The sequence below is a fragment of the Leptodactylus fuscus genome, chromosome 4 (genome assembly GCF_031893055.1).
Source record: "Leptodactylus fuscus isolate aLepFus1 chromosome 4, aLepFus1.hap2, whole genome shotgun sequence".
In the NCBI taxonomy this organism is placed as follows: Eukaryota; Metazoa; Chordata; class Amphibia; order Anura; family Leptodactylidae; genus Leptodactylus; species Leptodactylus fuscus.
In genome coordinates this window covers 747,642-774,054 of record NC_134268.1, presented here as the reverse complement: position 1 = coordinate 774,054, position 26,413 = coordinate 747,642, and the positions used below count along the sequence as shown (strand labels likewise).

Below are 26,413 nucleotides of genomic sequence, written 5' to 3'. Positions count from 1 at the left end.
CTCCACCAATAATCCATGTGTGTATAGCAGGGCTGACTTGGCAGTGTGTCCTGAGGGTGCATTCAGGTGGAGCCCCCCTTTACCATCCTCCTAAGCCTCATGTCACACCGTGTCTCGCATCTCTCCCCCCCCCCCAACACATCTCCTCTGTCTTGCTCCTCCACTGCTCCTGCCCCTTCCCCTCCTCCACTGCTCCTGCCCCTTCCCCTCCTCCACTGCTCCTGCCCCTTTCCCTCCTCCACTGCTCCTGCCCCTTTCCCTCCTCCACTGCTCTTGCCCCTCCTCCACTGCTCTTGCCCCTCCTCCACTGCTCTTGCCCCTCCTCCACTGCTCTTGCCCCTTCCCCTCCTCTACTGCTCTTGCCCCTCCTCCACTGCTCTTGCCCCTCCTCCACTGCTCTTGCCGCTCTTGCCCCTCCTCCACTGCTCTTGCCCCTCCTCCACTGCTCTTGCCCCTCCTCCACTGCTCTTGCCCCTCCTCCACTGCTCTTGCCCCTCCTCCACTGCTCTTGCCCCTTCCCCTCCTCCACTGCTCCTGCCCCTTCCCCTCCTCCACTGCTCTTGCCCCTCCTCCACTGCTCTTGCCCCTTCCCCTCCTCCACTGCTCTTACCCCTTCCACTGCTCTTGCCCCTCCTCCACTGCTCCTGCCCCTTCCCCTCCTCCGCTGCTCTTGCCCCTTCCCCTCCTCCACTGCTCCTGCCCCTTCCCCTCCTCCACTGCTCTTGCCCCTCCTCCACTGCTCTTGCCCCTCCTCCACTGCTCTTGCCCCTTCCCCTCCTCCACTGCTCTTGCCCCTTCCCCTCCTCCACTGCTCTTGCCCCTTCCACTGCTCTTGCCCCTCCTCCACTGCTCTTGCCCCTTCCCCTCCTCCACTGCTCTTGCCCCTCCTCCACTGCTCTTGCCCCTTCCCCTCCTCCACTGCTCTTACCCCTTCCACTGCTCTTGCCCCTCCTCCACTGCTCCTGCCCCTTCCCCTCCTCCGCTGCTCTTGCCCCTTCCCCTCCTCCACTGCCCCTTCCCCTCCTCCACTGCTCCTGCCCCTTCCCCTCCTCCACTGCTCCTGCCCCTTCCCCTCCTCCACTGCTCTTGCCCCTTTCCCTCCTCCACTGCTCTTACCCCTTCCACTGCTCTTGCCCCTCCTCCACTGCTCTTGCCCCTTCCCCTCCTCCACTGCTCTTACCCCTTCCACTGCTCTTGCCCCTTCCACTGCTCTTGCCCCTTCCCCTCCTCCGCTGCTCTTGCCCCTTCCCCTCCTCCACTGCTCCTGCCCCTTCCCCTCCTCCACTGCTCCTGCCCCTTCCCCTCCTCCACTGCTCTTGCCCCTCCTCCACTGCTCTTGCCCCTTCCCCTCCTCCACTGCTCTTGCCCCTTCCACTGCTCTTGCCCCTCCTCCACTGCTCTTGCCCCTTCCCCTCCTCCGCTGCTCTTACCCCTTCCCCTCCTCCCATCATGGCTGCCGCTCCCGTTTTCTTGCTGTCCTGACTGCTCTTCTCTCCGTCTCGCCCTCTTCTTGGCTCCGGTTGCCGCCGCTTGCTTTGACTTTCCTGTCTCTGTGAAGGAGAAAATGCGCAAAGAACGTGAGGAGGCTACGAGGCTCCTCGAGGAAGAGGCCAAGGTGAGGAAGTAGGACGTGCCCATAGCAGCCATCATGGGTTCAGCATTCACTAGTGTGCAGCCTCAGAGCTGGCCTCTCCTGCCAATGGCGTCTGCTCTGCTGCTTCTGGGTAGAGTTGTGTTCACACCTGGCCCCGCTCTATGTATCCGGCCATAGTCCTGCACCGTCCTCTCCTTCACTCCTCTCTGTTATTTTCAGGGCTTCACTGCAACGACGACCACTGCAACTACTGACCCCATCAGACTCGACTACAAGACCCTGGCGGCTCTCCCCAGCAGCGGCCTACCTAAAGGGAACAGGGTAAGTGGGCGGGTGTGACGCCGGGCACCTCACATCACTCCATGTGTCTGTGGGGACCCCGGGATACCGGCACATCCAGGATTCTCTTCTTACAACTCAGGACATGGGTGACTTGCTGTAGCGACACCTTGTGGTAGGAGCACCCTATTGCTCAATACTGAGTGTGCAAGAAACAGGGTGACCCAGAGGTCCCCCTCAGATTGTGACTGGTGCGGGGATGTCGTGCTGGCCCGGGGTTTGTACTGGGGCAGGGGCTGGAGTCGGGGGTTGTGCAGCGGGTTGTACTGGGGCAGAGGCTGGTGCTGGGTGGGCTCCACTTGCTGTGAGTTTGGGCTCCTCTGCCCTTGGCCGTGATGTCGCCCTGCGGTGGGTGGGGGATGGGTGTGGAATGTGGTGGTTTTGAGGGAATTTGTCATTCCTGGTGTCATGATCTATTCCTGCCTGTGTCCTGGCTCACAGCTGCCATTCCAGACCCTCTGACTGCAGAGCCCCCTCCCACCTCCTCCTCCCTCCTCCTCCTCCACTATTTTGGGACGCTCCTCTTCCCAGTTCCCTCCTGGTAATGTAGTGTGAGGAGTGAGGGGGACAGATCGGACCTCGGAGCTGTGAGTACCTGACTGAGCCCCCTGTCCCCACCTCCCCTAATGTCCCCCTGTCTGTATGGTGTCTGTAACTTGGGCCGGGGTCTGAGCTAGTTGTCAGGGTCAGTCCAATGAATTATTCCACATGCACAGTATAGACAGGGCTCGCTACTGCTCCCTGTTATCAGTCCTGTCAGGAGAGGAGAGGCCGACTGTAGGACAGGAGAATACAATCTATTACTATCTGTTATCAGCCATGTCAGGAGAGGCCGACTGTAGGACAGGAGAATACAATCTATTACTATCTGTTATCAGCCATGTCAGGAGAGGAGAGGCCGACTGTAGGACAGGAGAATACAATCTATTACTATCTGTTATCAGCCATGTCAGGAGAGGAGAGGCCGACTGTAGGACAGGGGAATACAATCTATTACTATCTGTTATCAGCCATGTCAGGAGAGGCCGACTGTAGGACAGGGGAATACAATCTATTACTATCTGTTATCAGCCATGTCAGGAGAGGAGAGGCCGATTGTAGGACAGGGGAATACAATCTATTACTATCTGTTATCAGCCATGTCAGGAGAGGCCGACTGTAGGACAGGGGAATACAATCTATTACTATCTGTTATCAGCCATGTCAGGAGAGGCCGACTGTAGGACAGGGGAATACAATCTATTACTATCTGTTATCAGCCATGTCAGGAGAGGCCGACTGTAGGACAGGAGAATACAATCTATTACTATCTGTTATCAGCCATGTCAGGAGAGGAGAGGCCGACTGTAGGACACGGGAATACAATCTATTACTATCTGTTATCAGCCATGTCAGGAGAGGCCGACTGTAGGACAGGAGAATACAATCTATTACTATCTGTTATCAGCCATGTCAGGAGGGGAGAGGCCGACTGTAGGACAGGAGAATACAATCTATTACTATCTGTTATCAGCCATGTCAGGAGAGGCCGACTGTAGGACAGGGGAATACAATCTATTACTATCTGTTATCAGCCATGTCAGGAGAGGCCGACTGTAGGACAGGAGAATACAATCTATTACTATCTGTTATCAGCCATGTCAGGAGAGGAGAGGCCGACTGTAGGACACGGGAATACAATCTATTACTATCTGTTATCAGCCATGTCAGGAGAGGCCGACTGTAGGACAGGAGAATACAATCTATTACTATCTGTTATCAGCCATGTCAGGAGGGGAGAGGCCGACTGTAGGACAGGAGAATACAATCTATTACTATCTGTTATCAGCCATGTCAGGAGAGGAGAGGCCGACTGTAGGACAGGGGAATACAATCTATTACTATCTGTTATCAGCCATGTCAGGAGAGGCCGACTGTAGGACAGGGGAATACAATCTATTACTATCTGTTATCAGCCATGTCAGGAGAAGAGAGGCCGACTGTAGGACAGGAGAATACAATCTATTACTATCTGTTATCAGCCATGTCAGGAGAGGCCGACTGTAGGACAGGGGAATACAATCTATTACTACCTGTTATCAGCCATGTCAGGAGAGGAGAGGCCGACTGTAGGACAGGGGAATGCAATCTATTACTATCTGTTATCAGCCATGTCAGGAGAGGCCGACTGTAGGACAGGGGAATACAATCTATTACTACCTGTTATCAGCCATGTCAGGAGAGGAGAGGCCGACTGTAGGACAGGGGAATGCAATCTATTACTATCTGTTATCGGCCATGTCAGGAGAGACCGACTGTAGGACAGGGGAATACAATCTATTACTATCTGTTATCAGCCATGTCAGGAGAGGAGAGGCCGACTGTAGGACAGGAGAATACAATCTATTACTATCTGTTATCAGCCATGTCAGGAGAGGAGAGGCCGACTGTAGGACACGGGAATACAATCTATTACTATCTGTTATCAGCCATGTCAGGAGAGGCCGACTGTAGGACAGGGGAATACAATCTATTACTATCTGTTATCAGCCATGTCAGGAGAAGAGAGGCCGACTGTAGGACAGGAGAATACAATCTATTACTATCTGTTATCAGCCATGTCAGGAGAGGCCGACTGTAGGACAGGGGAATACAATCTATTACTATCTGTTATCAGCCATGTCAGGAGAGGAGAGGCCGACTGTAGGACAGGAGAATACAATCTATTACTATCTGTTATCAGCCATGTTAGGAGAGTCTAATTCTCCTGGAATCCTCCTGTTGCCCTCACTGGGGTCCTCCATGCCTCATGCCCCGGTGATTCTCCTGAGCTGTATTACGTTTATCACTGGTCTTGTGTCTTTTTGGGGGACATGCCGGTGACCCCCTTTCTTTACTGGAGTGTAATGTAGATCGGGGATAGTTTTGGGGCTCTGTGTTCTGATGCAGGTCATTTTAGGGCATTTGGGAAAGCTGGATGTGCGCTCATAGGAGTTGTGACCGCTTAGGACATGCCATGTTGTTTCCACATAGGATTGTGCAGTGTTAGTCTGTGATATTGGATCATTTATGGTATCGCCTCCTCCGCTGTGTGAGCAGGACTAGGTGTGAATGTGTCGTCATCTTGGAGAGTAAGGTTCCCTTTACTGACACCAGAGATCTTGTAGATGGTTATCGTACTGGATCTGCTCTCTGGGCGAGGGTGCGGCGGATGCCATCTTGATTTCTCTAGGTTTGGTAGTGCACTGTCCACCTCATGTCACCATTGTTTTCTTGTCCTCCATCTTGTCTCGTACCCCCCTCCTCCTTATCTCTCCTTTTTTTACCCTCTTCCCCCTCTGTTGATCTTGCAGCTCCCCTTGGCAATGGACACCTCCTGCCCTCCTGCCCCTGTCCCTGTGGCCCTTGTCCACCCTGTACCTACAGTCATAGCTAATGGCCCCTCCTGCCTTCCTGCCCCTCCGGTTACACCTCCACCTGCCCCACCTATTGCACCAGGTGAGGCACTTCCCCCCTCCAGTGAGACGGATGCGCAGGAGGTTCTTGTGGACTGCCAGTCCATCCTTTTCAGTGAAAACCCCTTTGTGCTGGCGAACAAGAGGCGGCCGGGCTCCGGCGGTGTCCAATTAAGTGGCCCTCCCACGGGATATGGCAACTCGGGGGTCCTGAAGACCACTGTGTACTCCAAGAAGGCAAGCGGCACCGTGTGTGTTGTGTCCTGCACGTGTGTGGTGTTCCCACGTGTGAGCTTACATTGTGACATGGTCGCAGCGGCGGCGGACATGGAATCCGAAGTCTGTCTGCAGCATGAAGTGTCATTGGCAGTTGTTTGTGACAGTCGTGGTGGGCGCTGCTGTTTCTGTTCTCATGACCTGCGCCCCCCCTCACACATGACCTGCGCCCCCCACACACATGACCTGCGCCCCCCCCACACACATGACCTGCGCCCCCCCCACACACATGACCTGCGCCCCCCCCCACACATGACCTGCACCCCTCACATTTGACCTGCACCCCTCTTTTCTCACACGTGACCTGCACCCTGACGCTTCTGGCTGTATCAGACACCCCACACTCTGTGCACATATATGACATGTTGTCAGTCTTTATTTTGGGATGTGGGGGGGGGGGTACGATACTTTGGGGTGCTTGCTTAGGAGAGACTGATAATGTAGTAACCTGCTGCACCCAGATTCTGTAGGTCTGGGGTGTTATGGGGGGGGGGGGGGCTGTGAGTGGTGTTGGGGTGTCATCAGTGATATTGCCATCATTGCCCCCGCCCTCCAGGTTTGTATGTACCAATCTCTGGTCCGATGGCGCTGACCAACTGATGTCCCCCCCACCCTGCACCTGTATGAGTGGCAGTCCAGGCGCTGAGACCCCTCCCTAGGGCACTTGGGATACCTTGTAAGATAACTGAGTGATCTCTGGGTGGTCTCAGTGCCCGAACCCCTCTGTACGGTGGGGGTTGGTTGTACACACATGTACATATACAGCGCAGACTCTTGTGCTATGTATACAGATAAGGACGCCATATTTAGCCGGTGCTGCTCTTATCTCCTCACATTCCAGGGGCTGTCGGAGATCCTTTCCTTCGGTCTGAGCACCTGTCCGCGCCCCCTCCCCACCCCCGGCCTGACACTGGTCTCAGCTGTCACAGACTTATATTGTGCTGAAGACAGAGGTGTCAGCGCTGGGGGTTGGGGAGGGGATACTGACCATCACTCCTATCATCTGACAGCCTTGGAGGATCCTTCATCATCCCTGAGTGTGCAGTTCATGACGTTGTCTTGTTGTCATGTGACCGCGTCCAGATCATTGCTATCTTCAGTACATCAGCCCACCAGACTGCTGGGACCTGTAGTCCTTCTGGAGCTTTGTGTTCTTGTATGTGATGTCTCCACGTCTCTCTAGATATGAGAATCTTGTGCCATGTCTATGGCTGTGTAATGCTGACTCCAGCCTGCGGGGGCAGTATTGGCTGCGGGTGATGTCACCGCCGGGCGGTCGTGTGTCATATTGCATGCCTCGTTCTGTATATATGGCGGTCGCTTCTCACGTCTTCTGACCAGCGGTTTGTGGAATAGGCATGAAGTGTGAATAACTCTGCTGGGCCGTGTCGTCCTCCGAGCCGCGCTCCTTACAAGATTAGGTTTCCCCATCTGATATTTTGGTAACTTTTCCTTCTTTCTTTGCAGACACCGTCTGGGGACTTCACAACTGGAAGCAAAAGGGACGTCCCGTCTTCTCCTTCACCTTCAAGTGCGCAGCAGGTGAGCCCAGGGCGTGCCTTGTCTTACTGCTGTTACTGTAAGGAATCCTTACATATACTCTGTATCACCCCCTCCCCCTCTATACTCTGCATCAGCCCCCCAATCCCCCTTATACCCCTCCCTGTATACTCACCTGTCCTGCTGTTACTGTAAGGAATCCTTTCACATACTCTGTATCAGACCCCCCTCCATACTCTGTATCAGACCCCCCCTCTATACTCTGTATCAGATCCCCCTCCATACTCTGTATCAGACCCCCCTCTATACTCTGTATCAGACCCCCCCTCTATACTCTGTATCAGACCCCCCCTCTATACTCTGTATCAGACCCCCCCTCTATACTCTGTATCAGATCCCCCTCCATACTCTGTATCAGACCCCCCCTCTATACTCTGTATCAGACCCCCCCTCTATACTCTGTATCAGACCCCCCCTCTGTACTCTGTATCAGACCCCCCTCCATACTCTGTATCAGACCCCCCCTCCATACTCTGTATCAGACCCCCCCTCCATACTCTGTATCAGACCCCCCTCCGTACTCTGTATCAGACCCCCCTCCATACTCTGTATCAGACCCCCCCTCCATACTCTGTATCAGACCCCCCTCCGTACTCTGTATCAGACCCCCCTCCATACTCTGTATCAGACCCCCCTCCGTACTCTGTATCAGACCCCCCTCCATACTCTGTATCAGACCCCCCCTCTATACTCTGTATCAGACCCCCCCTCCGTACTCTGTATCAGACCCCCCCTCCGTACTCTGTATCAGACCCCCCTCCGTACTCTGTATCAGACCCCCCTCCATACTCTGTATCAGACCCCCCCTCCGTACTCTGTATCAGACCCCCCTCCGTACTCTGTATCAGACCCCCCTCCGTACTCTGTATCAGACCCCCCTCTATACTCTGTATCAGACCCCCCTCCGTACTCTGTATCAGACCCCCCCTCCGTACTCTGTATCAGACCCCCCCTCCGTACTCTGTATCAGACCCCCCCTCTATACTCTGTATCAGACCCCCCTCCATACTCTGTATCAGACCCCCCCTCTATACTCTGTATCAGACCCCCCTCCATACTCTGTATCAGACCCCCCCTCCATACTCTGTATCAGACCCCCCCTCCATACTCTGTATCAGACCCCCCTCTATACTCTGTATCAGACCCCCCCTCTATACTCTGTATCAGACCCCCCCCTCTATACTCTGTATCAGACCCCCCTCCATACTCTGTATCAGACCCCCCTCCGTACTCTGTATCAGACCCCCCTCTATACTCTGTATCAGACCCCCCTCCGTACTCTGTATCAGACCCCCCCTCTGTACTCTGTATCAGACCCCCCCTCCATACTCTGTATCAGACCCCCCTCTATACTCTGTATCAGACCCCCCTCCGTACTCTGTATCAGACCCCCCCTCTGTACTCTGTATCAGACCCCCCTCCGTACTCTGTATCAGACCCCCCTCTATACTCTGTATCAGACCCCCCCTCCATACTCTGTATCAGACCCCCCCTCCGAACTCTGTATCAGACCCCCCTCTATACTCTGTATCAGACCCCCCTCCGTACTCTGTATCAGACCCCCCCTCTGTACTCTGTATCAGACCCCCCCTCTGTACTCTGTATCAGACCCCCCTCCGTACTCTGTATCAGACCCCCCTCCGTACTCTGTATCAGACCCCCCTCCGTACTCTGTATCAGACCCCCCTCCGTACTCTGTATCAGACCCCCCTCTATACTCTGTATCAGACCCCCCTCCGTACTCTGTATCAGACCCCCCTCCGTACTCTGTATCAGACCCCCCCCTCTATACTCTGTATCAGACCCCCCTCCGTACTCTGTATCAGACCCCCCCTCTGTACTCTGTATCAGACCCCCCCTCTGTACTCTGTATCAGACCCCCCCTCTGTACTCTGTATCAGACCCCCCTCCGTACTCTGTATCAGACCCCCCTCCGTACTCTGTATCAGACCCCCCTCCGTACTCTGTATCAGACCCCCCCTCTATACTCTGTATCAGACCCCCCTCCGTACTCTGTATCAGACCCCCCTCCGTACTCTGTATCAGACCCCCCCTCCGTACTCTGTATCAGACCCCCCCTCCGTACTCTATCAGACCCCCCTCGGTATATGGCACTGTGCCTGGTGCAGAGGTTGCAGCACTTGCCCTAGGACCACAGCCCCTTTAATCATCTGATCAGTGGGGGTGCATTCCTGGAACGCCCCTTTAAATGCTGCTCTTTCTTTTATTTTTGAGACTGTCATGTAATTTATCTGATACTGTAAAGAATCCTTTCCGTTACTGATGATTGTGTTACTAGTGACGCCCCCTCTGGTTATATCCTGTCATGTCACCCTGCGGCCCGTCTGCTGTTACTGTAAGGAATCCTTCCCATTATTATTAGGCTGGTTACTAGTGACGCCCCCTCTGGTTATATCCTGTCATGTCACCCTGCGGCCCGTCTGCTGTTACTGTCAGGAATCCTTCCCACCCTGCCCTGTATATAGCTGTACCTTCTGTATATGACGTATACCTTTGCTCTTGTATGTCAGGCCGCCCCAGCTCGCGCCTGTCACCACGCTGGCAGGGAGACCCGATTTGTAAGTGACTGTACCCGCCGCCTTTGCTTTCTGCCTGACGCTGCCGTAACCTTCCTAGTGATGTCATGGAGGAGGCGGGGCTTATCTGCTGTGTCCTGCATGATCTATAACATGGATTAGAGGGGCCGGAGCGCCCCCTGTGGGCACCTTACCTTACTATCTACCCATGTACACTGGGCCAGGGTCTGGAGGGTTCACCTAATAAAGATAATCACTCCATCAGCAGTCCTGACCCCCGGACTAGTGACAGCTCAGTTTTAGGGTCAGGTAGGTGATCATAGGGGAGAGGGGACAGCTTAGTTTGGGGTCCGATTAGTGGCCATAGGGGACAGCTCAGTTTTAGGGTCAGGTTGGTGGCCATGGGGGACAGCACAGTTTGGGGTCCGATTAGTGGCCACAGGTGACAGCTCAGTTTTAGGGTCAGGTAGGTGGCCATAGGGGACAGCTCAGTTTTAGGGTCAGGTTGGTGGCCATAGGGGACAGCTCAGTTTTAGGGTCAGGTAGGTGGCCGTAGGGGACAGCTCAGTTTTAGGGTCAGGTAGGTGGCCGTAGGGGACAGCACAGTTTTAGGGTCAGGTAGGTGGCCGTAGGGGACAGCACAGTTTTAGGGTCAGGTAGGTGGCCGTAGGGGACAGCACAGTTTTAGGGTCAGGTAGGTGGCCGTAGGGGACAGCACAGTTTTAGGGTCAGGTAGGTGGCCGTAGGGGACAGCACAGTTTTAGGGTCAGGTAGGTGGCCGTAGGGGACAGCACAGTTTTAGGGTCCGGTAGGTGGCCGTAGGGGACAGCACAGTTTTAGGTATCTGGTAGGTGGCCGTAGGGGACAGCTCAGTTTGGGGTCAGGTAGGTGGCCATAGGGGACAGGTGACAGCTCAGTTTTAGGGTCAGGTAGGTGGCCGTAGGGGACAGCTCAGTTTTAGGGTCAGGTAGGTGGCCATAGGGGACAGCTCAGTTTTAGGGTCAGGTAGGTGGCCATAGGGGACAGCTCAGTTTTAGGGTCAGGTAGGTGGCCATAGGGGACAGCTCAGTTTTAGGGTCAGGTTGGTGGCCATAGGGGACAGCTCAGTTTTAGGGTCAGGTAGGTGGCCGTAGGGGACAGCTCAGTTTTAGGGTCAGGTAGGTGGCCGTAGGGGACAGCTCAGTTTTAGGGTCCGGTAGGTGGCCGTAGGGGACAGCACAGTTTTAGGTATCTGGTAGGTGGCCGTAGGGGACAGCTCAGTTTGGGGTCAGGTAGGTGGCCATAGGGGACAGGTGACAGCTCAGTTTTAGGGTCAGGTAGGTGGCCGTAGGGGACAGCTCAGTTTTAGGGTCAGGTAGGTGGCCATAGGGGACAGCTCAGTTTTAGGGTCAGGTAGGTGGCCATAGGGGACAGCTCAGTTTTAGGGTCAGGTTGGTGGCCATAGGGGACAGCTCAGTTTTAGGGTCAGGTAGGTGGCCGTAGGGGACAGCTCAGTTTTAGGGTCAGGTAGGTGGCCGTAGGGGACAGCTCAGTTTTAGGGTCAGGTTGGTGGCCATAGGGGACAGCTCAGTTTTAGGGTCAGGTTGGTGGCCATAGGGGACAGCTCAGTTTTAGGGTCAGGTAGGTGGCCGTAGGGGACAGCTCAGTTTTAGGGTCAGGTAGGTGGCCATAGGGGACAGCACAGTTTGGGGTTAGGTTGGTGGCCATAGGGGACAGCTCAGTTTTAGGGTCAGGTAGGTGGCCATAGGGGACAGCTCAGTTTTAGGGTCAGGTAGGTGGCCGTAGGGGACAGCACAGTTTTAGGTATCTGGTAGGTGGCCGTAGGGGACAGCACAGTTTTAGGGTCCGGTAGGTGGCCGTAGGGGACAGCTCAGTTTGGGGTTAGGTTGGTGGCCATAGGGGACACCTCAGTTTTAGGGTCAGGGTAGGTGGCCATAGGGTACAGGTGACAGCTCTGGCAGACCCCTGTAACACGTATGTAGCGGTGCATGATGCTCTTGATCACATGACTGGCCCCTCCTCCTGCGGTTACACATGTATGCTCGCTGCTCATACATGTCTGGAGTGTTGGCGGTGGCTTGTATCTATCTTGCGGATGGAGGGAGCAGTAGTGGCCTGTGTACTGTAGGGGGCGCTCTAGACCTTTATACTGAGCGGCTTCTTTTCTGTTTCAGGCGTCCATTAACTTTTTGAGCCAAAGTGACAGCCGACCGGTAAGTGAGGTCACCTGACCCGGCCGTGCCGTGTACACCGCTCTTGTGGAGTTTCCTTCCTCCCCTTATTACTCTGTGTCGCCCCCCGCAGACTACTCCCTCCTCCCCCAGTGATGGCCTCCACACGAGCACCCGGCAGGTGTATAAGACCTTCGCCGCCATCCCGTCTGTGTACCCCGAGCAGCAGGTACTTCCCCATTTACCGCCATAGCCTCGCATCATGTGACCGCGCCAAACTTTGTGACTCTAACATTAAACTTTTTTTCTTGTCTCCTTCAGGACCCTTCAAGTCCGAGGACCCCCGACCGTCCTTGTGTGACCCCCGAGGTGAGTGTCGGCAGGGTGGCCGGTGGGTTATGATGTTTGGGGCGTTGTTGTTGAGCCCATTTTTGTGTTTAGGGTCTGGACAGCCCGGAGCAGCGATCCTTCCGAGAAAGACAGAAGTACTTTGAAATGGACGTGAAACAGCAGCCAAGCGACCGCCCTCCGAAACGCGTGTCCCTGGTGGGGGAGGACGATCTACGGAAAATGAAGGAGGAGGAAGGTGGGTGATGGGCTGGCGTGACATGGCCGCAGCTCCCAAATCGTGACATCGGCGCGTCCCCCTCCTGCTGCTCCTCCTTATCGTCCTTCTTGTCCTTTTTCCTTCTCAGCCCGGAAGATCCAGATGAAGCGCGAGCAGCTGCTAAAGGAGGAGGAGGAAGGGGGTCACTCGGGCGACTCCAGCCGCCGGCCGCCGGCACCCAGCACCCCCACCAGCGTCTTCATTGAGGGTGTGGAATACAAGGTGGAGCGTGTGGATGGCGGGAGTCTGTCCTCCCTGACCGGGTGAGAATCTGCCTTTGGGGTAGTGGGTGGGTCTGGGGGTGTCAGGGGCTGCTGACATGGTCCGTGTATCGTGCAGGTTGTCCCCATCCGAATCTCAGAGAAATTCACTGGAGGACGCTTACCGGGCGGAGCAGAGACCGAACTCCATGTCTGGGTGAGACCATCGTGCCCTTGTTGCGGCTAGGTCTTCTGCCCCTAGTGGCCATGTGGCTCACAATCTCCCCTTCTCCCCATAGTCTGAGTCCTGTATACCCCGGCGGCACAGACGGCGCGGCTCCGGTGCGCACTGCCAAAGCAGAGAGACGTCTGCAGGAGCGGCTGAGGGTGCAGAGCCCGGAGCTGACGGAGGAGGAGATGCAGCTGTCACCGGCGGAGCGCAGAGCACTGCAGGCCGAGAAGAGAGCCATGTGGAGGGCTGCCAGGTACGAGCCAGGGAAGGAGTCAACATGGCCGCTGGACACTGGTATAAGGAAGTGGATATACCGCCACAATGGATGAGCTCAAGAGGCTGAAGATGTGGCTGATGGGGGTGCACGGAGGGGGAGGGGTTCCCTGTCCGATGTACACAACCTCCTGCCTCCCCTCGTGCTCTCATTGGAGTCTCTCCTCCTATCTTACCCCTCCCCTCTCTTCCCCCTCTCAGGGTATATGTGTGATGTTTGGGGTCTCTCCTCTCTTCTTCCCCCCTCTCAGGGTATATGTGTGATGTTTGGGGTCTCTCCTCTCTTCTTGCCCCCCTCCCTTCCCCCCTCTCAGGGTATATGTGTGATGTTTGGGGTCTCTCCTCTCTTCTTCCCCCCCTCCCTTCCCCCCTCTCAGGGTATATGTGTGATATTTGGGGTCTCTCTTCTCTTCTTCCCCCCCTCTCTTCCCCCTCTCAGGGTATATGTGTGATGTTTGGGGTCTCTCCTCTCTTCTTGCCCCCTCCCTTCCCCCCTCTCAGGGTATATGTGTGATATTTGGGGTCTCTCTTCTCTTCTTCCCCCCCTCTCTTCCCCCTCTCAGGGTATATGTGTGATATTTGGGGTCTCTCTTCTCTTCTTCCCCCCCTCTCTTCCCCCTCTCAGGGTATATGTGTGATGTTTGGGGTCTCTCCTCTCTTCCTGCCCCCTCCCATCCCCCCTCTCAGGGTATTTGTGTGATATTTGGGGTCTCTCCTCCTTATTCTGTCTCTTTCTCCTCTCTCGCCTCCTCTTTTCCCCCCCTCCCTTCCCCCCTCTCAGGGTATATGTGTGATGTTTGGGGTCTCTCCTCCCTTCCCCCCTCTCAGGGTATTTGTGTGATGTTTGGGGTCTCTCCTCTCTTCTTCTTGCCCCCCTCCCTTCCCCCCTCTCAGGGTATATGTGTGATATTTGGGGTCTCTCCTCTCTTCTTGCCCTCCTCCCTTCCCCCCTCTCAGGGTATATGTGTGATATTTGGGGTCTCTCCTCTCTTCTTGCCCCCCTCTCAGGGTATTTGTGTGATATTTGGGGTCTCTCCTCTCTTCTTGCCCCCCTCTCAGGGTATTTGTGTGATATTTGGGGTCTCTCCTCTCTTCTTGCCCCCCTCTCAGGGTATATTTGTGATATTTGGGGTCTCTCCTCCCTTCCCCCCTCTCAGGGTATTTGTGTGATGTTTGGGGTCTCTCTTCTTCTTGCCCCCCTCCCTTCCCCCCTCTCAGGGTATATGTGTGATATTTGGGGTCTCTCCTCTCTTCTTTTCTCCCCCTCCCTTCCCCCCTCTCAGGGTATTTGTGTGATGTTTGGGGTCTCTCTTCTTCTTGCCCTCCTCCCTTCCCCCCTCTCAGGGTATTTGTGTGATATTTGGGGTCTCTCCTCTCTTCTTTTCTCCCCCTCCCTTCCCCCCTCTCAGGGTATATGTGTGATGTTTGGGGTCTCTCCTCTTTTCTTCCCCCCTCTCAGGGTATATGTGTGATATTTGGGGGTCTCTCCTCTTTTCTTCCCCCCTCTCAGGGTATATGTGTGATATTTGGTGTCTCTCCTCTCTTCTTGCCCCCCTCCCTTCCCCCCTCTCAGGGTATTTGTGTGATATTTGGGGGTCTCCTCATTCTGTCTCTTTCTCTCTCCTCTCTCGCCTCCTCTTGCCCCCGGGGCAGTTCTCTGGAGGACAGTATTAGGCAGTATGAACAGTCTTTGGCCAAGAAGCTTTACCTGTCCCGGCAGCAGCGGCCGCGAACCCCTGAGGACGGCAGCAGGTGTGAGCTGAACCCCTCACTGTGCCCCGTGCCCGGCTTGTAGCATGTCCAGCGAAGGGGCAGCCGGGTCACAATGTCTGCACACGCCATGCATGTCACCGGGCGGCACACTGGCATGTACTAAGGCCCCACGTCTGTCTGTTGCAGTGTTTACCCCCCAGGGCTGGTTTTCATGTTTCGGACGCTCACCTGAGGCCAGTGCTGGGCTCATCCTGAATATTGTGCGTGCTCACCTGACATCCTGTAACATGCTTTTAAAGGGGCGCTACACCCACAACCAGTCTGTTATAAAGGCTTCATCCTCCTCCTCCCATATCACTGCATACAGTATGTAGTCTGCACTCGGATACTGAGCTCCCCCTAGTGGTGGCTGCAGGCAGCAGAATGTCTGTGCAGGGGGTTCGGAGCTTTGTGTTACTCCCATAGCACAGAATAGAGGGTGGACATTCACTGGAAGATCCCTTTAAGGAGCAGCAACGCCTCCTGGAGGAATGTTCTTGTTGGTGCATGAGTGAACACGTTGCATGGGGCCCATCCCTATATGTGTGTGTATATATGTATATACACCATCTGTATGTCCTGTTTTTCACCCACCCCCATCATTGTGGCGCCTTGATCTGTGGTTTAGTGATGACATCATCATTGTATTGTCCGCCCGCTATATGACAGGCGAGGAGTGGGGTCCGGCGGATTGTCCCACCTCATGTTACTCCACCCGCGCACCTTCCAGGCCATGGCTCCGTCTCTGTTTGGGTGGGGGGCTGCAGGGTCCTCTCTCGCTCTGCCCGCTCACCTGCCTCCATGTTGTAGGATGAAGTCTCTGGAGCAGGACGCTCTGAAGGCGCAGGTCGTCATCGCTCGCTCCAAGGAAGGAAGGAAACGCAGCACATTGGAGCAGCTGGCAGAGTCCCCGTCCCCCGCTCCCACCCCATCACCCACCCCACTGGAGGGTAAGTACCTGTCATGTCAGGGGGAGGGGGGTATAGAGATGATGACATGTACACGTGTGTCACCTCCATGTATACGTCTGTCCACAGATTACAGCCCCCGACTCCTAACGTCTCCTGGAAGATTGGTGAGTGACTCCCATCATCTGCTGTGCATGACCTGGCACCGGAACCCCCCACCCAATACTTGTGGGACCCCCCTGACTGTCACCATCTCTGCACTGACCCCTGTACCCATGTACTGTCTATACTAACCCCCCCCCCCTTGTACTGTCTATATCTAGACCCCCCCCCATGTACTGTCTATATCTAGACCCCCCCCCATGTACTGTCTATATCTAGACCCCCCCCCCATGTACTGTCTATATCTAGACCCCCCCATGTACTGTCTATACTAACCCCCCCCCTTGTACTGTCTATATCTAGACCCCCCCCATGTACTGTCTATATCTAGACCCCCCCCCATGTACTGTCTATATCTAGACCCCCCCCATGTACTGTCTATATCTAGACCCCCCCCATGTACTGTCTATATCTAGACCCCCCCCATGTACTGTCTATATCTAGACCCCCCCATGTACTGTCTATATCTAGACCCCCCCCATGTACTGTCTATATCTAGACCCCCCCATGTACTGTCTATATCTAGACCCCCCCATGTACTGTCTATATCTAGACCCCCCCCCCATGTACTGTCTATACTAAGAACCCCCCCCATGTACTGTCTATATCTAGACCCCCCCCCATGTACTGTCTATATCTAGACCCCCCCCCCATGTACTGTCTATAACTAGACCCCCCCCATGTACTGTCTATATCTAGACCCCCCCCCCATGTACTGTCTATATCTAGACCCCCCCCATGTACTGTCTATATCTAGACCCCCCCCCATGCACTGTCTATATCTAGACCCCCCCCATGTACTGTCTATATCTAGACCCCCCCCATGTACTGTCTATATCTAGACCCCCCCATGTACTGTCTATATCTAGACCCCCCCATGTACTGTCTATATCTAGACCCCCCCATGTACTGTCTATATCTAGACCCCCCCATGTACTGTCTATATCTAGACCCCCCCATGTACTGTCTATATCTAGACTCCCCCATGTACTGTCTATATCTAGACCCCCCCATGTACTGTCTATATCTAGACCCCCCCCCATGTACTGTCTATATCTAGATCCCCCCCATGTACTGTCTATATCTAGACCCCCCCCATGTACTGTCTATATCTAGATCCCCCCCATGTACTGTCTATATCTAGACCCCCCCATGTACTGTCTATATCTAGACCCCCCCATGTACTGTCTATATCTAGACCCCCCCCATGTACTGTCTATATCTAGACCCCCCCATGTACTGTCTATATCTAGACCCCCCCATGTACTGTCTATATCTAGACCCCCCCATGTACTGTCTATATCTAGACCCCCCCATGTACTGTCTATACTAACCCCCCCCCCATGTACTGTCTATATCTAGACCCCCCCCATGTACTGTCTATATCTAGACCCCCCCCATGTACTGTCTATATCTAGACCCCCCCATGTACTGTCTATATCTAGACCCCCCCCCATGTACTGTCTATATCTAGACCCCCCCATGTACTGTCTATATCTAGACCCCCCCATGTACTGTCTATATCTAGACCCCCCCATGTACTGTCTATATCTAGATCCCCCCCATGTACTGTCTATATCTAGACCCCCCCCTTGTACTGTCTATATCTAGACCCCCCCATGTACTGTCTATATCTAGACCCCCCCCATGTACTGTCTATATCTAGACCCCCCCATGTACTGTCTATATCTAGACCCCCCCATGTACTGTCTATATCTAGACCCCCCCATGTACTGTCTATATCTAGACCCCCCCATGTACTGTCTATACTAACCCCCCCCCCATGTACTGTCTATATCTAGACCCCCCCATGTACTGTCTATATCTAGACCCCCCCCCATGTACTGTCTATATCTAGACCCCCCCCATGTACTGTCTATATCTAGATCCCCCCCATGTACTGTCTATATCTAGACCCCCCCCATGTACTGTCTATATCTAGACCCCCCCCCATGTACTGTCTATATCTAGACCCCCCCATGTACTGTCTATATCTAGACCCCCCCATGTACTGTCTATATCTAGACCCCCCCCATGTACTGTCTATATCTAGACCCCCCCCCCATGTACTGTCTATATCTAGATCCCCCCCATGTACTGTCTATATCTAGACCCCCCCCCCATGTACTGTCTATATCTAGACCCCCCCCATGTACTGTCTATATCTAGATCCCCCCCATGTACTGTCTATATCTAGACCCCCCCCATGTACTGTCTATATCTAGACCCCCCCCCATGTACTGTCTATATCTAGACCCCCCCATGTACTGTCTATATCTAGACCCCCCCATGTACTGTCTATATCTAGACCCCCCCCATGTACTGTCTATATCTAGACCCCCCCATGTACTGTCTATATCTAGACCCCCCCCATGTACTGTCTATATCTAGACCCCCCCCATGTACTGTCTATATCTAGACCCCCCCATGTACTGTCTATATCTAGACCCCCCCATGTACTGTCTATATAAGAACCCCCCCATGTACTGTCTATATCTAGACCCCCCCCATGTACTGTCTATATCTAGACCCCCCCCCATGTACTGTCTATATCTAGACCCCCCCATGTACTGTCTATATCTAGACCCCCCCATGTACTGTCTATATCTAGACCCCCCCATGTACTGTCTATATCTAGACCCCCCCCCATGTACTGTCTATATCTAGACCCCCCCATGTACTGTCTATATCTAGACCCCCCCATGTACTGTCTATATCTAGACCCCCCCCCATGTACTGTCTATATCTAGACCCCCCCATATACTGTCTATATCTAGATCCCCCCCATGTACTGTCTATATCTAGACCCCCCCCATGTACTGTCTATATCTAGACCCCCCCATATACTATCTATAATGAGACCCCCCTTCCCCCTACCTATGTATGTCTGTGCCTCCATCCCCCTCCCTCCCTGGGCTGCGCAGACATTCACCGGTGGTCTTCCCGTGCTGTGGTTGTGCGGACACATCGCCCCATCACCCCCCGCACTGCACAGCTTATCTTATATTTGTGATTGTTGCATGCACAGGCGTCAGCCCCTCCCCCACCCCATCCACCAGACATTTGAGGGATTTGAGATTTTTGTTAGGCAGGTTTGTGAATATGACCCGTCATCTGCCCCACTCTGATCACATGCCGCTCTTTGCTCCTCCCCTTTGTCTGATTCCTGTCTTGCTCTTCTATCCCTCCCCATTTTTGCCCTTGCCTTGCTCTTCTTCCTCTGCCTCCTCCCTCCTGTTTACCCCTGCCTTGCTCCCCCCCCCAATATTTGCCCCTGCTCCTCTCCTCCCCCCGTTTACTCCTGCTCGTCCTGCCCCGCCGTGGCGCTCTCTTACCGCTTGCTCTGCCTTCCAGTCTCTCTCAGACAAGAAGTTTGACTACAGAGAGTTCGCTGCTATCCCGTCTTCCAAACCCGTGTATGAGATCCAGGTACCGTGTTGCATGCTCGCGCAGGATTGGAGCAGATCCGCACCTCTCCTGGTGATCGGGCCGGCACTGGGGGCTGTGGTGATGGATGCTGGGAGTTGTGCTGGTGTCCTGGTTTGGTCATGTGTGAGGCGGGGGATGGGCTGTATTGTCTAGGGTCCCGCCCCCTGATGACATCACACATGAAGGCCAGGACACATTCTGTACTTATCTGGTCCTGTCTCTTACTCTAGTAACATCCAGAGCTGCATTCACAGGACGACGTCTCTCTGCTGCCGCCTGCTGGTGGGGCTCAGGTCGCAGCACAACTGTGAATGCAGCTTTGGATGTGAGTGGAGAACGTAAGATGGAGCTCAGGACAAGTAATGCAGAAGTCTTGTCTAGTCTTTGGGTGAGGTCACCTGTGTATATTGGTTGCTGGGCCCTCAGTGGCCCCTCGTGCCGTTCTCCGTGTGCCCTGCCCTTGGCTGCTGCTTGAGGTGTCTTTATATGAAGTGGCTGCATGTACTGACCTGTATCTGCTCTCACTGACCTGTATCTGCTCTCCAGTCCCCAGATCCAGCGTCCAAGTGCACAGAAGATGGCCGAACTTCAGGTAAGTGTACAAAGACCACAAGAAGACTATATACATGTGAGAGAGACTGTATACCCTGCTGTATACATGTGAGAGACTGTATCCCCTGCTGTATACATGTGAGAGAGACTGTATCCCCTGCTGTATACATGTGAGAGAGACTGTATCCCCCGCTGTATACATGAGAGAGACTGTATCCCCCGCTGTATACATGTGAGAGAGACTGTATACCCTGCTGTATACATGTGAGAGAGACTGTATCCCCCGCTGTATACATGTGAGAGAGACTGTATACCCTGCTGTATACATGTGAGAGAGACTGTATACCCTGCTGTATACAGTGCCTACAAGTAGTATTCAACCCCCTGCAGATTTAGCAGGTTTGATAAGATGCAAATAAGTTAGAGCCTTCAAACAAGAGCAGGATTTAGTAACAGATACATAAATCTTACAAACCAAAAAGTTCTGTTGCTCCGTTAAATTTTAATAAATGTTAAACATAAAAGTGTGGGTCAATTATTATTCAACCCCTCGGTGTAATATTTTGTGGAATAACCCTTGTTTGCAATTCCAGCTAATAATCGTCTTTTATAAGAGCTGATCAGGCCGGCACAGGTCTCTGGAGTTATCTTGGCCCACTCCTCCATGCAGATCTTCTCCAAGTTATCTCGGTTCTTTGGGTGTCTCATGTGGACTTTAATCTTGAGCTCCTTCCACAAGTTTTCAATTGGGTTACGGTCAGGAGACTGACTAGGCCACTGCAACACCTTGATTTTTTCCCTCTTGAACCAGGCCTTGGTTTTCTTGGCTGTGTGCTTTGGGTCGTTGTCTTGTTGGAAGATGAAATGACGACCCATCTTAAGATCCTTGATGTAGGAGCAGAGGTTCTTGGCCAAAATCTCCAGGTAGGCCATGCTATCCATCTTCCCATGGATGCGGACCAGATGGCCAGGCCCCTTGGCTGAGAAGCAGCCCCACAGCATGATGCTGCCACCACCATGCTTGACTGTAGGGATGGTATTCTTGGGGTCGTATGCAGTGCCATCCAGTCTCCAAACGTCACGTGTGTGGTTGGCACCAAAGATCTCGATCTTGGTCTCATCAGACCAGAGAACCTTGAACCAGTCTGTCTCAGAGTCCTCCAAGTGATCATGAGCAAACTGTAGACGAGCCTTGACATGACGCTTTGAAAGTAAAGGTACCTTACGGGCTCGTCTGGAACGGAGACCATTGCGGTGGAGTACGTTACTTATGGTATTGACTGAAACCAATGTCCCCACTGCCATGAGATCTTCCCGGAGCTCCTTCCTTGTTGTCCTTGGGTTAGCCTTGACTCTTCGGACAAGCCTGGCCTCGGCACGGGAGGAAACTTTCAAAGGCTGTCCAGGCCGTGGAAGGCTAACAGTAGTTCCATAAGCCTTCCACTTCCGGATGATGCTCCCAACAGTGGAGACAGGTAGGCCCAACTCCTTGGAAAGGGTTTTGTACCCCTTGCCAGCCTTGTGACCCTCCACCATCTTGTCTCTGATGGCCTTGGAATGCTCCTTTGTCTTTCCCATGTTGACCATGTATGAGTGCTGTTCACAAGTTTGGGGAGGGTCTTAAATAGTCAGAAAAGGCTGGAAAAAGAGAGAATTAATCCAAACATGTGAAGCTCATTGTTCTTTGTGCCTGAACTACTTCTTAATACTTTAGGAGAACCAAACAGAATTCTGGTGGTTTGAGGGGTTGAATAATAAATGACCCTCTGAAGAAACTTTTCACAATTAAAAAAAAAATTAAACAAAGAAATAACATTCAGCTGCAGAGCATTTCACACTTCCAGGCTGATCTACAGTCCAAATGTCACAATGCCAAGTTACTTCAGAATGTGTAAACCTGCTAAATCTGCAGGGGGGTGAATACTACTTGTAGGCACTGTATATGTGAGAGAGACTGTATCCCCCGCTGATAATATGTGACATGGAGGAGAGACTGTATCCCCCGCTGTATACATGAGAGAGACTGTATCCCCCGCTGTATACATGAGAGAGACTGTATCCCCTGCTGTATACATGTGAGAGACTGTATCCCCTGCTGTATACATGTGAGAGACTGTATCCCCCGCTGTATACATGAGAGAGACTGTATCCCCCGCTGTATACATGAGAGAGACTGTATCCCCCGCTGTATACATGTGAGAGAGACTGTATACCCTGCTGTATACATGAGAGAGACTGTATCCCCCGCTGTATACATGAGAGAGAGACTGTATCCCCCGCTGTATACATGTGAGAGAGACTGTATACCCTGCTGTATACATATGAGAGAGACTGTATCCCCTGCTGTATACATGAGAGAGACTGTATCCCCTGCTGTATACATATGAGAGAGACTGTATCCCCCGCTGTATACATGAGAGACTGTATCCCCTGCTGTATACATGTGAGAGACTGTATCCCCTGCTGTATACATATGAGAGAGACTGTATCCCCTGCTGTATACATGAGAGAGACTGTATCCCCTGCTGTATACATGTGAGAGAGACTGTATCCCCTGCTGTATACATGTGAGAGAGACTGTATACATAGGAGAGAGACTGTATCCCCTGCTGTATACATGAGAGAGACTGTATCCCCCGCTGTATACATGAGAGACTGTATCCCCCGCTGTATACATGAGAGAGAGACTGTATCCCCCGCTGTATACATGAGAGAGACTGTATCCCCCGCTGTATACATGAGAGAGACTGTATCCCCCGCTGTATACATGAGAGAGACTGTATCCCCTGCTGTATACATGTGAGAGACTGTATCCCCCGCTGTATACATGTGAGAGAGACTGTATGCCCCGCTGTATACATGTGAGAGAGACTGTATCCCCCGCTGTATACATGAGACTGTATCCCCCGCTGTATACATGTGAGACTGTATCCCCCGCTGTATACATGTGAGAGACTGTATCCCCCGCTGTGTACATGTGAGACTGTATCCCCTGCTGTATACATGTGAGAGAGACTTTATACACTGCTGTATACATGTGAGAGAGACTGTATCCCCCGCTGTATACATGAGAGAGACTGTATCCCCCGCTGTGTACATGTGAGAGAGACTGTATCCCCCGCTGTATACATGTGAGAGAGACTGTATACATAGGAGAGAGACTTTATACACTGCTGTATACATGTGAGAGAGACTGTATCCCCCGCTGTATACATGTGAGAGAGACTGTATCCCCCGCTGTATACATGAGAGACTGTATCCCCCGCTGTATACATGAGACTGTATCCCCCGCTGTATACATGTGAGAGAGACTGTATCCCCCGCTGTATACATGTGAGAGAGACTGTATCCCCCGCTGTATACATGTGAGAGAGACTGTATCCCCCGCTGTATACATGTGAGAGAGACTGTATCCCCCGCTGTATACATGTGAGAGAGACTGTATCCCCCGCTGTATACATATGAGAGAGACTGTATCCCCCGCTGTATACATATGAGAGAGACTGTATCCCCTGCTGTATACATATGAGAGAGACTGTATCCCCTGCTGTATACATATGAGAGAGACTGTATCCCCTGCTGTATACATGAGAGAGACTGTATCCCCTGCTGTATACATATGAGAGAGACTGTATCCCCCGCTGTATACATGAGAGACTGTATCCCCTGCTGTATACATGTGAGAGAGACTGTATCCCCTGCTGTATACATGTGAGAGAGACTGTATACATAGGAGAGAGACTGTATCCCCTGCTGTATACATGAGAGAGACTGTATCCCCCGCTGTATACATGAGAGACTGTATCCCCCGCTGTATACATGAGAGAGAGACTGTATCCCCCGCTGTATACATGAGAGAGACTGTATCCCCCGCTGTATACATGAGAGAGACTGTATCCCCTGCTGTATACATGTGAGAGACTGTATCCCCCGCTGTATACATGTGAGAGAGACTGTATGCCCCGCTGTATACATGTGAGAGAGACTGTATGCCCCGCTGTATACATGTGAGAGAGACTGTATCCCCCGCTGTATACATGAGACTGTATCCCCCGCTGTATACATGTGAGACTGTATCCCCCGCTGTATACATGTGAGAGACTGTATCCCCCGCTGTGTACATGTGAGACTGTATCCCCTGCTGTATACATGTGAGAGAGACTTTATACACTGCTGTATACATGTGAGAGAGACTGTATCCCCCGCTGTATACATGAGAGAGACTGTATCCCCCGCTGTATACATGTGAGAGAGACTGTATCCCCCGCTGTATACATGTGAGAGAGACTGTATACATAGGAGAGAGACTTTATACACTGCTGTATACATGTGAGAGAGACTGTATCCCCCGCTGTATACATGAGAGAGACTGTATCCCCCGCTGTATACATGTGAGAGAGACTGTATCCCCCGCTGTATACATGAGAGACTGTATCCCCCGCTGTATACATGAGACTGTATCCCCCGCTGTATACATGTGAGAGAGACTGTATCCCCTGCTGTATACATGTGAGAGAGACTGTATCCCCCGCTGTATACATGTGAGAGAGACTGTATCCCCCGCTGTATACATGTGAGAGAGACTGTATCCCCCGCTGTATACATGTGAGAGAGACTGTATCCCCCGCTGTATACATGTGAGAGAGACTGTATCCCCCGCTGTATACATGTGAGAGAGACTGTATCCCCCGCTGTATACATGTGAGAGAGACTGTATCCCCCGCTGTATACATGTGAGAGAGACTGTATCCCCCGCTGTATACATGAGAGACTGTATCCCCCGCTGTATACATGAGACTGTATCCCCCGCTGTATACATGTGAGAGAGACTGTATCCCCCGCTGTATACATGTGAGAGAGACTGTATCCCCCGCTGTATACATGTGAGAGAGACTGTATCCCCCGCTGTATACATGTGAGAGAGACTGTATCCCCCGCTGTATACCTGGCGATGACATGTGGGGCTATGGGGTGATATGTGTGGCGGCTGTGGTGGTCTCTCCCCTCCCCCTCCTCTGTATCTGATGGGTTTGGGGGTCTTCATTCGTTTCTGACTCTCCTTTTGCTCTGTGACAGCCTGAGCCGCCTCTTCTGTCCCTTCCACTTCCCGGCCGCACAGCATTCTGGGTAGGGTTTAGTGTGAGCTGTTTTTTGCATGGTGTGAACTAACCTCTACCGCTGCGGCAGTCGTCTGGTGCAGATCCCGAGGTCTCCATACATAACCTGCTGCCCCCAGCCCACTGAGGACCTTGGGGGACAGCCTGCGGTGACATCCCTGAGTGTGGGGGGGGGGGTTGGCTGTGCCTCATAGACTGAACCTAAAACACGGGCCCCTCCCCCCTACACTGGCCCCTCCCCCCTGCACTGGCCCCTCCCCTCTCTGTAGCCATTCCCGCTCCCCGATTTACGCTTCCTCTCTCGTTGGCAGTGCCGTGTAGCTTGGAGGAAGCGGAAGACCGGCCGAAAGAGGAAGACCTGGAGGAGGAGCACGAAGACCCCAACCCCATCCCAGCCCCCAACACATCAGCACTGGAGGAGATGGCCAATTACAGCAACAAGCGGAAGCTGCGGCACACCCGGCGGAGCCTCGAGACCGCCGTCCCCACTTAGACGGCGGCCCCCCCACTCAGCCAGCACTGTGAACACTCACTCTATACACAGACTGCACGTGCGGGGGTAGCCGGAGACTCGGCCCCCCGCCCCGCTCTGTGCTGAGCCAAACCAGCGTGGATTGCTTCAATCAGACACTGTGAGACCAGCCGCTCACCCCCCGCTGATTATTTTGGGGTTCTCGCCCCATTCTCCCCGCTCGGTGAAGGGACGCGTTCAGATTAGAGCTTCTGGTGCAGCGTTTACTCGCTTTTTGCTCTGTTTTTTGGTGGCAGTTTCACAATGTCCGCACGGCGAACATACGACCACAAGTAACGGCCGGCCGCCTGCTATCAGACAGCCAACCAGCAGCTCCCAGTACCCTCAGGGCCTCACATGGGGGCGCTCTCTGCCGCCTTAGTGACTTTTCTCAATGGGGTTTCAGTTAGTTGACCCAAAAAATAAAACACAAAAAACTTGGGGTGGGGGGAGGGGTGTGGATTGTAGTAACAGAAGTTGTATCTTTTAGTTTGTATATAACCTGCTTCTGACAGTGGTGAGGTGGGGGGGCCACGAGGGCGTTACCTGGTGGGGGGGCCACGGGGGCGTTACCTGGTGGGGGGGCCACAGGGGCGTTACCTGGTGGGGGACCGCAGGGGCGTTACCTGGTGGGGGGGCCGCGGGGGCGTTACCTGGTGGGGGGGCCGCGGGGGCGTTACCTGGTGGGGGGGCCACGGGGGCGTTACCTGGGGGGGGCCACAGGGGCGTTACCTGGTGGGGGAGGGGCACATGCAATTA

The 26,413-nt window shown here is 53.5% G+C and overlaps 1 protein-coding gene across 15 annotated transcripts in view; it reads left to right on the top strand.

Annotated features, from left to right (window-relative positions):
• Positions 1-26,139, top strand: part of SCRIB (scribble planar cell polarity protein) — a 78,732-nt gene extending 52,593 nt beyond the window's left edge. For 2 of the 15 annotated variants that reach the window (XM_075269944.1, XM_075269940.1), the window contains 18 exons: positions 1,559-1,615; positions 1,814-1,915; positions 5,266-5,604; positions 7,111-7,185; positions 9,735-9,782; positions 11,915-11,953; positions 12,045-12,140; positions 12,233-12,280; positions 12,353-12,497; positions 12,607-12,781; positions 12,858-12,935; positions 13,018-13,203; positions 14,877-14,975; positions 15,786-15,925; positions 16,013-16,050; positions 19,400-19,474; positions 20,021-20,066; positions 25,455-26,129. In XM_075269944.1, the coding sequence (XP_075126045.1) occupies positions 1,559-1,615; positions 1,814-1,915; positions 5,266-5,604; positions 7,111-7,185; positions 9,735-9,782; positions 11,915-11,953; positions 12,045-12,140; positions 12,233-12,280; positions 12,353-12,497; positions 12,607-12,781; positions 12,858-12,935; positions 13,018-13,203; positions 14,877-14,975; positions 15,786-15,925; positions 16,013-16,050; positions 19,400-19,474; positions 20,021-20,066; positions 25,455-25,636 (1,968 nt within the window). In that variant the 3' untranslated portion in view covers positions 25,637-26,129. Of the gene's footprint in view, positions 1-1,558; positions 1,616-1,813; positions 1,916-5,265; positions 5,605-7,110; positions 7,186-9,734; positions 9,783-11,914; positions 11,954-12,044; positions 12,141-12,232; positions 12,281-12,352; positions 12,498-12,606; positions 12,782-12,857; positions 12,936-13,017; positions 13,204-14,876; positions 14,976-15,785; positions 15,926-16,012; positions 16,051-19,399; positions 19,475-20,020; positions 20,067-25,102; positions 25,154-25,454 lie in introns of all 15 variants that reach the window. The other 13 variants (XM_075269945.1, XM_075269937.1, XM_075269946.1 and 10 more) reach the window with 13 other exon arrangements.
• Positions 26,140-26,413: the final 274 nt, after the last annotated feature.